General features: G+C 41.1%; 2 protein-coding genes and 1 long non-coding RNA gene across 3 annotated transcripts; 1 reads left to right on the top strand and 2 right to left on the bottom strand.

Annotated features, from left to right (window-relative positions):
* Positions 1-1141: 1141 nt before the first annotated feature.
* On the bottom strand, positions 1142-3641 carry hoxa9a (homeobox A9a). Its single transcript, XM_028035575.1, has 2 exons — positions 2635-3641; positions 1142-2252 (listed from the first exon to the last, which is right to left on the bottom strand). Exons 1-2 carry the CDS (start codon positions 3158-3160, stop codon positions 2011-2013), a joined length of 768 nt encoding a protein of 255 aa, XP_027891376.1. The 5' UTR covers positions 3161-3641; the 3' UTR covers positions 1142-2010.
* LOC114155610 (uncharacterized) lies at positions 2928-7838 on the top strand. Its single transcript, XR_003597793.1, has 2 exons — positions 2928-3137; positions 7721-7838. It is a non-coding gene; the product is annotated as an uncharacterized LOC114155610 (long non-coding RNA).
* Positions 7102-10535, bottom strand: LOC114155606 (homeobox protein Hox-A10). The gene is made up of 2 exons (XM_028035573.1): positions 9436-10535; positions 7102-8138 (listed from the first exon to the last, which is right to left on the bottom strand). Exons 1-2 carry the CDS (start codon positions 10301-10303, stop codon positions 7864-7866), a joined length of 1143 nt encoding a protein of 380 aa, XP_027891374.1. The 5' UTR covers positions 10304-10535; the 3' UTR covers positions 7102-7863.
* Positions 10536-11910: the final 1375 nt, after the last annotated feature.

Here is an 11910-nt window from a genome sequence, read left to right as displayed (position 1 = left end):
ATCACACAGAAAGAGAAGGAGGGTGGGGTTGGGGGGGGACAAATGGGTGCCATTCTGGAAACGGTCTAATTGTGTCTGGACGGCCATAAAGCCATTAAAACTGGAATGCCAGACAGTGTATAGCAGAGCAGGCGCTTTTATTACGCTGTCTCTGGCCGAGTCTTTGAAGTTTGGGTCCATCTGCGTCCACCCCAAACGCGTCACAACACCACTCCTGTTGGACTCGGTTGAGTCTTAGAAGGAAAGGCAGTCAATACTTTTTGTTGTTGTTGTTGTTGTTTCTCCAGAGTCCGTGAGAGCTTGTTCCATTAGAACACGTTGATTGAAAAGAAACCTTGCATTATTTAATAAAGTGCATGTGTGCCAAACGCTTTCTCAAACATGCGGGGACTTGAACCAGCGCCGCTATCAGGGCATCCACATTTATAATCTACAAGCAGCAAGATATGCTTACCTGGAAAACATGTGACTTAGAAATAATCATATTTGTATTATATTTAACTGTAGCAGCAAAGAAACGTTTTAAGCGGATCTGGTCTGTCTACAAGGCCGTTCTGTGGGCTTGTCATATCTGTGCTGAGCTGGACACAAACACGCCGGGCGCTTTCTTCTGAGCTTCAGCTGTCGAAGATCTCAGTGTCTCTTCTTTTAGTGTGCGTGAGCGTGTGCGCGTCCCCTCTCGCCTCGTAGCGCTTTGCACCCCATAAAAGGTTATAGCCGTAATTGTCTTTTATGGCTGTATACAGCTAACAACATCCTCTGCCAAGACGCAACTCTTTCCCCAAAACACACCCACATACACATTCACTCACACACACACACACACACACACGTACACACTCTCACCAATAGTTGCATTTTAATTACTGTGCGTTTGTGTGTAAAAACTGTCCAAATAACTTAGCTTAAACTAAGCAAATAAATGAATAAATAAAAGAAATAAATAAAAAGACATAAATATATAAATATATAACTAACTAACTAACTAACTAACTAACTAAATAAATAAATAAATAAATAAATAAATACATTTAAGACAATATATTTTCTGCATGCAATCTTATTTGTGGGCACTTTTTACGCACGGCAAAACTAGACTAACTAAAACACAATCCTAAAATGAAAGTCCGACGACCAACGCTTTCGTGATATAATTTGTTTTATTTAATAAATAATACAAATTACATATATGAACCAAACGTCTGACGGTCAGAAGACCGTGCGAGGTATTCAATGGATAGCCTACAGTGTTTCATTTTCTCTCTCTAACAAACATGGCGTCCCTTAATTGGAAATGTCACTCCCTGAAATTCAGTCAGACGTGTTATTTTTTTTTCTTTTTTCTTTTTACAGTGATGCCAGCAAATCTATGTGACCCAAAGTCTAAATAAAAACAACAAACAAACATATTGTAGGTAGTTGAACGATATAGGTAGTCGATGACAGAAACTATACCTGTGATAAGATCTATTAGGAATTTCTAAGAGATCTGAGCGGTGTGTGTATCAATGCGAGCTGTTTTTCCCACTACGGTTTTTAAAGTTAGTCTCAAATTCAGGGCCATCTGTCATAGTTCTATTACTGATAGAGAAAAGACAGTAAAATTAACACAGTTTCTTTCATAAACTATACGTTTAGACAACAAATATAACTAAACAAAACAGACACACACACACACACACACACACACACACACTTGGCTAGAAACATCCATACACAAACAAGCACAATAAAAAGGAGCAGGCCAATTAATTAAACACTTTAACGAGGTATTAATTCAAATCAACAAAGCAATTAAAACAACTAAACAAAACAATGGGCACTGTCAGAATTGTGCAATTTAAAGGTAGTAGCATCAAACTAATCTCCGACATGCTATTTTTTTTCTTTTACAAGACAAATAATTCTATAAGATGTTATATAGTACAATAAGACGAGGGAGTTTTTAAAAACAAATGTCCAGCTGATCTGCTCACAGCCTAGATATCCTGTGTCAAATCTGCGCGTAATTCAGTCGTCTTTCGGCGCGCCGTCCTTGTTAAACTTCTTCATCTTCATCCTGCGGTTCTGGAACCAGATTTTGACCTGTCTCTCGGTGAGGTTCAGCAGTCGAGCCACCTCGTACCTGCGGTCCCGGGTCAGGTAGGTGTTAAAGAGGAACTCCTTCTCCAGCTCCAGGATCTGGTGCTTGGTGTAAGGGCAGCGCTTCTTTCTCGTGGCGCTCGCGTGGAGCCAGTTGGACACAGGGTTATCTAGAAAGAATGTGGAAAGGAGTGGGGGTGTGTGGGGGAGATCAAGTACTGGTTCTACTTTGAGGAACATTTCAAAATTGATTTTATCAATAATATTAATAATAATAATAATAATAATAATAATAATAATAATAATAATAATAATAATAATAAAAATAATGGATCAGTAACGTATGTCAAGTGAAAGACGCATCATGTCTAAATACAGCTGTCCACCTTTCTGCAGCCTCCAACATCTGATACTGCAACGTGAGCCCTTCACAGCCCTCCATAAGGTAATGGCACGTACAGAATGCCCACTGACATCATGCACCTCGCACCTCGTGGCTTTTATGTGTAAAAATAGCTGAAACATAAAAGATCGTAGAGCGGACTAACTTACTTGGGTCCAGGGCCGGTTTGTCCTCGCCCTCTGCACTCAGCTCCCCTCCCTGCGCGGACAACTCGTCCTTCTCTCCGGGTGACGGTGTCGCCACCGTGCCGTTGGCGTAATCGGAGAGCAGCAGCGCCGTGTGAGATCCCGGTGGCGTCCCCAGACCCTCCGGTTTGATCGCATAGTGATGGTGACTCGGCGGTAATCCAGTCATTGACACGGGTTCAAGAAGCCAAGACTGGTAGCGGGCGTCCGTCTCCGCGGCCATCGGGCCTTGCGGATGCCCGTAGTGGTGATAAACAGAGGAGACGGCGCCTGGGAACTGAGCCGGGACGTGGTTCCATGACGGCCCGAAAACAGGGGCTTTGGACGGGAAGCCGCAAGCTCCGAGCTCGCTGTGGTCAACCACAGGGGCGGGCTGTCTGGCGTGCTGGACACCGACACCGGAGGGGTACCTCGGGGTGGAGAGCTCCTCGCTTTCAGGCAGGATAAGGGAATCGACGTAGTAGCTCGTGAGTGCTCCGGACGTCGACATGGCAGGGAAATTAGACCGATTTCACATGTACGCAGTCATACAACAGATACATGCAAAGTAAAACAAAAAGCACACATTCCCCAAAAGCACATACACACACATACACACACACACACACATACAAATGCACGCGCAGCAAAGCGCAGCCTCACAAAATAACAATGTGGAGAAATCAAGTAGCAACTTGGCCCCATGCACGGAGAACTACAGTGGGGAAAGTAATGGGGAGCCACGCCGCGATGCCATTGGGCAGCCGAGACACGTGATCATAAAGCCGAACAATAAAAGATAAATCAATCCCTGCAGTCATTAAATACTCAGCCTGCTCCACTATAACAAGCACTGTTTTTTTTTTTATAAATGATCAAGATTTGAACATCTGTACAGAGTGAGATTTTAAAATATATATATATATATATATATATATATACTGTATATATATATATATGAATGAAAAAAGAGAGAAGAGTCAACAATAGCACTGCTACTTACAGCCATTCAAATCCCTTCCTTGGTTATCCAAAACGATACAATATGTATTTGGAAGCCTTATTTTACGAGTTACTTTATTGGACACGTAAGCGCTCCGCCGCTGCCGCTCGCCAAAACACATTTAGAAACACCCGCGTATTAAAGAGGAACTTTGCAACTCGAGGATTGAAGCAATGCAAGGATAAATTACGACCAAAACACATTGCGTCCTGTTTTTATTTTTGCTCCGAAGGCTGCGGGAAACATCATCCAATGTGCGCCAGTTTCCCATGTTTGGAGTCTCAGAAGTCGCTGAATGAAGTACAGATATTGTGTCACTTTTGTTATTTTCTGATGCAAGATATATTTGAGCTCCGGTTTCATTATTATTATTATTATTATTATTATTATTATTATTATTATTATTATTATTATTATTATTATTATTATTATTATTGTTGTTGTTGTTGTTGTTGTTGTTGTTGTTGGTCCTACAACTTGTCCATATTTTTATCGTTTGTTTTGCATTAGTAGTTTTATCATTATATCATTAGGGACACTCTTTATTATATACTTTATAAATTGTGGGTTATTTTGGCAACAGTAACAACAACAACAAAGAAAGATTTATTCACTTAGGTGAGTTTATTTACAAATAAAAAAATATATTAATGCAAAGGGATCATTTTTCTAAATGATCCCTTGGTTAACGTGCTGGAAAAGTAGGACACAACTAATTTTCTCTGCGTCTCATCGTCCGGATATATATTCTTTAACTATTATTTTTAAATTTTAAAAAAATGAAGACTGAATTAAAGACGGGCGACAGGAAAGTAACAAAAGTGTAGTTTTTGTGCAATGTCCAATCTATTTTATTTATTTAAGAAGTAACACTGAATTTTGTTTTTCAAACGTTTGTCAGATGTAAGATTTGGTTAAAAATAATGAGAGTGTAACTTCGGCATTCTTTAAATCATAATATCAAGCGGTAAATTAGCAATGATAATGAGTAAATATATTAAGTAAGACTTGTATTTAAACTGTATCCAATAATACTGACTAAATTAGTCGAACCACGTCATGTGGCACAATATCAAAAACCCAATTCGTAACGTCTTTTCATATATCTCTCCGTGTAAGAGATTAATGGTAAATAACAGTTTGCTTAACTCGACGTCCGTTTCTATTTACACCGCCGTTATCACTTGCGCTGCCCTTGCATGTTGGTTTCATCGCCACCATTAACAAACGCACTCCTAATACCTGCCAGCAGCCCGAGACTCGGTGTAACATGACGCTCAGAATAGTGCTAAAATTAACCTTAACTGTAGTCCATGTACTTTTCACCCTTCAAAAAAAATAAAATAAATAAAAAATAGCGACAAAATTAGATTGTGTTTTAAATGTGGTTCCTGAAAGTTTGAGTTTATAAAATGCTGAAGCACCTAAGCTCAAATAAATGTGCGGGAATATTGTGCCAGACTTGAGTAATGCGCAAAAAGAATTAAAATACCACGAGTTACTATCTTAAGACATTTCTAAACTGTTAAATATACAAAATACATTCATATATTTAATAGCTCAATTTATGCACTGAGTCACTTTTAAATGTATAAAATTATTTTATTCTCAATCGTGTGTATATTAAGCGTGAAAGCAAACAAAACAGCACCAAGTCACTTTTAATTTAAAAAAAAATGTAAAAAAATGGATGTTTGAGTTTATGCATGCCCATTTTCTAATAGTCTAGCTCTAATGTTGTCTTATGGGCTTAGAAGCTGCAACTTTGGGTTTTGTTGCACGACTCTGGTGTATTATTTCATGCAAGCATATAAACAGTCTGGCCAACACCCTTACAAGGCCACAGGGAATTGAAGCCGTGCAGATTTTCTGCATTCTGCACAGCATACAGAAGAGGATGTGGGAAAGGAAAGACTCCGAGGTGTCTAGAATGCACAATCTGATTTCCAATCACCTCTCTGGTATACTTGCACAGTATCCAAGCAGCAGACATCAAACAGACCGAGCAAGGAAGGAAAGGAGGATGAGACCAGCGGCTGCAGTGCGCCTTTTTGTTCACTAAAACCTCGAATGGACAAACAAGAACGAACAAACACCTTTGCAGCAGGAAAAGACGCCACCACGCCAATGGCTCTCAGGGCTGTAAAAGCTTTTAAATCAGGGTGTCTTTTTCAGCCCCCGCGGTTTACCGCAGGGGCTATTCACTTCTTTTGCTTCTGCAGATAACAGCCTGTCTGGCGGATCTGAAAATCGCCATAAAGCCCCCCATTCCTCCTCCTTTTGTGTTTGGAGCCACTATTGCGCAGAGGAAGCATCCGGTCTCATTGCCCGCGGAGGTCGCTGTTGCCCCATTCACCTTCCCCTTCCCCTCCACTGCTGCAGTGGTCGTAACCGAGGCCTTGTCTGGCGTGTCTGCGTCACTGCTAATAGCGGAAAACGTTGTAATGCTTTATCCCAAATCCAGCACGCAAACTGCGTCAGAGTTTTGGGCACAAATATTCGAGCCCAGTCCCACTTGTTGTGTATGTAGCAAGATTGTAAGGGTTTCAAGGAAAACAAGAAAAATATTTGGACACAAAGACCGAAAGCAACCAGCCCAGCCCCTCCCCGATTTATTACCTATCCATCCAAACACCTATACACATTGAGGGGAAAAAAAGTCCGACCATCTTTATTTCTCCAAACTGCCTTCCGCTTGGTCTCGAGGTTTGCAACTGGGGCAATTAAGACAGTTTCATGTTGCAGAGTTAAGAAATGGACCCCCAACAACATGAAACTACCTAAACCACTCGACAGTCGATCCGGGGCCTCAAGAGGAATACAATCGGCCGGTTCGTAATGCGCCGTGGTGGTCGCTTCCGTCATCATGTTTCCAAAAAAAAAAAAAAAAAGAAAAAAGCACAGCGTCTTGCTATAACACAGCATTCTACAAACTACATGTGTAGATAAGCCACCGAGACAATGCGCAACAACAACAACGAAAAAAAGGAGGCAGAATCACAAAGGCGAATGGACTCACCCGAATCCTCGATCTGTTTATCCCATTAATTCCCGGATTGACGCGTATGGAAACAGTTTATCCACAGAGCCTTCGGATTACTAATAGCCTGTGAGACGGGCCTCCTCTCCGTGCGACAGGCTCTCTCTCAACTGAAGCAGCTCTTCGAGGAGAGGGAGAAAGCTCATATACCAGCCAGTCATAAAACTCTACAATAGCCGGCTGGGCATGCAGCAGGACGGCTTATACAGCCTAATATCTTAATTATTTCCGATGGTCTCAGAAACGGTCCTTTCTCAACAAAACAAAAGGACCTCCAGGGTTAGGAAGTCTGCTTGATTTCATCCGTTGACTATTTAATCAGTATATATATGTATTTCTTTTACCCCTGTGCTAACAAGCAAAACATATTATTATCCACTTTGCAAAAATTCAAGCTGCTAGTCTTGAGTCCGAGCTGATAATTTATTAGGCATTACACAAAAAAAACACACCTGTACACAGAAATATACAACCAAAAATATTCCTCCTTCACACTGCTTTTGTTCTCAGTGTGAACAAAGTTACAATTTACACATTTAACTCGAACATGTAGAGGCAGCCCATGTCTCATGAAACATCACATTCTGATTGATTTTTCAGCCTTGCAGATTCCATTGTTCAAATGTGAATTTGTGTGGAAATTTTATGCACAACTCCAGGAATTAATGAGTATATTTTCCGAATTTAGACAGCGGCTCATTTAGGAATTTAAACCTAATTCCCTGGTATTACTTTGTATACATTTTTGCATTGTGTGTGTAGGCGTGTGTGTGTGTGTGTGTTGGGGGGGGGGGTTGTGCATGTGTGTGTGTGTGTGTGTGCGTGGGGGTGGGCGTGTAGGGGTGTGTGTGTGTGTGTGTGTGTGTGTGTTGGGGGGGTGGAGTGTATTCAACTGCACTGATCCTTCCCTACAACAGATGTAACAATACAAAAACACATGAGAAACAGTCACAGCTAAAACACCCAAAGATGTTTTTTTTTTTTTTTTTTATGTTTTAACTTTTTTTTTTTTTCTTTTTTATTCTCAGAAGGCCAGACACGATGATGGGCCGTGAGAGAAGGCTGCATCTCTCAGGGAAATGAAACTTTGAGCTTGGAGTTGAGGAATTTGGAGGATAGCTTGTCAATAAATTCATCCAAACTTTTTGTTCCCTTTTTGAGTCGCTGTTTATCATGAAAATCCATAGTTGGAGGTGAGCTCCCGGATCCTATTCTCCCGCGTCATTTTCTTAAGCTTCATCCTGCGGTTCTGGAACCATATCTTGACCTGTCTGTCCGTCAGGTGGACGCTCTTGCTGATCTCTAGGCGGCGCTCTCGGGTCAGGTACATGTTGAAGAGGAACTCCTTCTCCAGTTCCAGGGTCTGGTGTTTGGTGTACGGGCAGCGTTTCTTTCGGCCACTTTTCGCTGTCAGCCAGTTGGCCGTGTTTTCGCTTTTTGTGTCTCCTAGAAGGATGGCAGATAAATAGGTTGTTTGTTTTTTTGTGCTTTTACGCAGTGAGGATCATGAATGCAAGAGCAAAGTAGCTTAAGCACATATGATTATGAAGCACACCACAACAAACATGAACACATGATCTTATTCAGACGTGTCTGTGTGTTTTTGTATATTTTAAATAATATAATTTTCACATCCAAACTGTGGGCGTCCATCGGTGTATTTTAAACCCAGAAAAAAATTCAGTTTTATTCATAAAGCCTTAAAAAAATATTAAAATCAATTTTGGTCACCCTAATCGCCCTTTAATGATAATTACACACAAACAGACGTCTTTATGTGACTTTACATTACTAAGACATTGTGTAATATCTTCCATACTAATTTTGACAGAAAAAAAGAGAAAAAACGGATACATTTTTAGCAAGACTGAAATTATAGTCTTGCCTGTTGGCGCAGCTGGTTCCTTCAAACAACAACAAGGCGATATTATTCCAGCTTCTTCTCACGTCTCATTTTTCACCCATTTTTTCCCCTTATTGTTTAGATCAGCTAAGGAGAGCTAGCTTTTTTTTGTTGTTGTTTTTTTCCTATGTCTGTTCAGCAAAACTGTGTCCGGGGGTTAGTAGCTATAAACACATTTTAAAGGACGGCTGTAATAATAAACATGTCTGAAGAAGAAAAATGACAAACGCACCAAAACATGTGCCACGAGTTAAAGCACGTAAAAGTTCAAATTTACAAATCTGAATGGTGACTGAAAATGTAAAAAAAAAAAAAAAAAATCAATCAATTTCTCTTCTGCCAGTTTCCTCAACCGTAAAATAATGGCACGGTCTTTTGCAGCTTTCTATCTATAAACAACGTTTACACCAATAACGCACAAGGGGAAAGTATATCTAGAATCATGTTTTGGAGTAAAAATCTTAGAAAATGTTTCCTGTTACCTAGTGCCATACATGCGTGTAGGCCTGTGCGCCAGTTTCCACAGCGGTCTATCACTGAAAATATCTCTAATCGTAAAATTTTAGAAGTTATCTCATTTGATCATTTGAAATTTGATAGCTAGGTGATGCCTAGCTCATAAGCTCTATGTTTGGGTTTTGACGCATAATAATAATAATAGTAATGCCAAAACCGGCTTCATGCAATACTTTGTGAATGCCATGTTTACAAACACGTGCCTCCACGTCTGACTGTAGACCAGACCGTAGCATAAGACAAGACAGGTGCCATTAAAAAGTCTCCCTCTACCTGTTTGCCACCTAAACAAGGCTGACCACACCAAAGTCCCGCAACGATTACCTTTAGTGGCCTTTGCTCGTCTCTCCTTATCATTCTCCTCCGCCTCCTCTGCAGAGGAGGCTTCACCGTCCGAGGAGTCGCGCCCCTCCTCGGTGCCCGAAGCTGCTTGAGGCGGCAGGTCTGTGGCTTCCTCCGCGTCCTTCCCCTTCTTCTCCGCCGTGGCTGGGACAGACGCAGAGGTTGGTGGCGAGTGGAAGCGAGCGTGGTCGGCGGGGTGCTGCAGGCCAAAATGAGAATGGGAAGGGGAAGGGTTCGACTGGGGGCCGTTGTTGGCGCTGTAAAGTTTATGAGAATGTGCGTGCGTCTGAGACAAGCGGAAGAAGCCCGGCACAGGCACCGACCCCCCGCCGCCCCCAACTCCACCACCACCTCCGCCGCCATCGGTGACTGTGCAAGAAGAAGTCAATCTTGAATATGTAAGGTCTTCGGCGGTGGAGGCTTTGGGACACTTGGGTTGCTCGTACAGGCAGTAGGTGCTCTCTTCCTTGATGTTCTGCGGGAAAGTGCACGGTGCGACCTGGGGACCCACAGAGTGCTCTTGGTCCATACGACATGACCTCTGCGCGTCCATCCACATCTCCATGCTGGACATGTATGCACCTGAGGTGGACACCACATTCTGGGGGCCGACCTCGCTCCGTTTAGTCATACCTGGGAAGTATCCATAGTTGTGTAGTCCGTAAGGCACTTCTACTGCGGTGCTGTGCGGCAAGCACACCGCACTCCCGGCATAGTGACCCCCGCCGCTCTCGGTGCGGGCGCTGATCAGGGAGTCCACTAAAAATGCGTTTCCAGACGGGCTGTCCGAACATGACATTATTGTAGTGTATTTTGGCGAAGGGAGAAGATAGCCCTTTCTGGCTGACATTTCTTGTGCAAAACATGCTGGATATGATTAGAGGCACCCCCCTCACCGCCGAGAGGACTGTAAAACCAATGAAAACGCAGGAAGAAGGGACAGTCCCCTCCCACTCTCAGGCTACGTAGGAGTGGAACAGAAATCCATCATGGAGCTCAAGCAGAGAAAGAAGCGGGCAGAGCAATCAGAGTGTTTCCACACCTCGTCTTAATGCACCAACCTGTGCAGAAGAGACTATAAGTCCAACAATGCACATGGTTGTAATATACATATTTATTTGTTTAAATGATGAAACATGTAACAACATTTCGAAGTGTTTCAAGTATTGTAGCAATGCAAGCAAATCAAATATTACAAAAAAAAAACTCAGCAGTTAGAGCAAGAATAATTTGGATCCTCAAAAAAAGATATATCTATTCTCAAAAGTGACAATATCTAATTTTGGGGTGATTGGATACTAAAGTAAAACCAATGTAACATCAAAATTGGTTCAACATTCACTAACATGAGGCTTTACAGTCTTTGCGTAAAGAAGTAATTTTAAACTGCATAGCCGCTGTGACCCGCCACAAAACAGACATGACACAAAAAGCAACGGGCATCCCTGGCAATAAAGTCTTTAATAAGATTGCAGAAAGAAATCGCCTTTGGCATAGTGACTTTTTATCTGTTGAGTCTTCGAGCCGGAGGGCAACAGCGGGTAAAAAGGAACAACGTAACACCAAAAGGCCAAATTATACGCATTTTTCCACAGAGCAAAGTCAAACCTCTTATGAAAGGTTTGGCTGTATCGCACACTTCCTGTTTTAAATTGTGCGGTCACATCATCCTCGTGAGTTTGAACTAATATTGAAAAGTCAGCAGGATAAGAGTTTGCGCATAAAACCGGTAAAATATATACTCCTACACAAAAAGGTACTCCATTCTTAATTTCTTGTTGAACTTCAGTTTTCTCAAACGCATTTACTAGCTCGCAGTTTATTTTTAGGAATGAAATTCAGGATTTAAAAAAGAAATGTTTTATACTATTTACTATTTTTTTATATTATTTTCTATATACTATTTGTATATTATGATTCATGTTGCACATTTATTATTGTGTTTCTCATAAGGTATAGATCATTTCAATAGATACATTATTTGTTCATTTTGTCTTCTTTTTTTATCTTCAGAGCATATCAAAGTTAACATTAGCTTATCTATTTAAATTCTAAATACCACTACTAATAATGACAACACAAACAACAACAACAATAATAATAACAATAATCGTAATAATAATTCTCTCTGCCTATAACACTATCAATGCAGTTGCTCAAAACGTCCCTTTGTCTGTCTACTTATGCGCTCATTTTAAATAGGAAAAATCTAATAGTAATCATATTTTTAAATGCGTGTGAGAGTGTGTTTGTTTGTCTGTGTGTATCAAGCAGATCTAAATCTTTGACGCATACACGTCCTCCTGTTGAGCATTGAGACACAATAGAGCTCCAATTGTGCATCGTAGCATTTTTATTTTATTTTGTTTTATTTTCCCGAGGGTTAAAAAAAAAAACTCTTTATATGTTTAGAAGAAAAGTTGGGTTTTTAAACCGTGATGTATATATATTAACACA

This window comes from Xiphophorus couchianus, chromosome 13 (assembly GCF_001444195.1).
Source record: "Xiphophorus couchianus chromosome 13, X_couchianus-1.0, whole genome shotgun sequence".
Taxonomy (NCBI): domain Eukaryota; kingdom Metazoa; phylum Chordata; class Actinopteri; order Cyprinodontiformes; family Poeciliidae; genus Xiphophorus; species Xiphophorus couchianus.
Note: the sequence above shows the minus strand (reverse complement) of the source record. Positions and strands in the feature narration are given on the sequence as shown.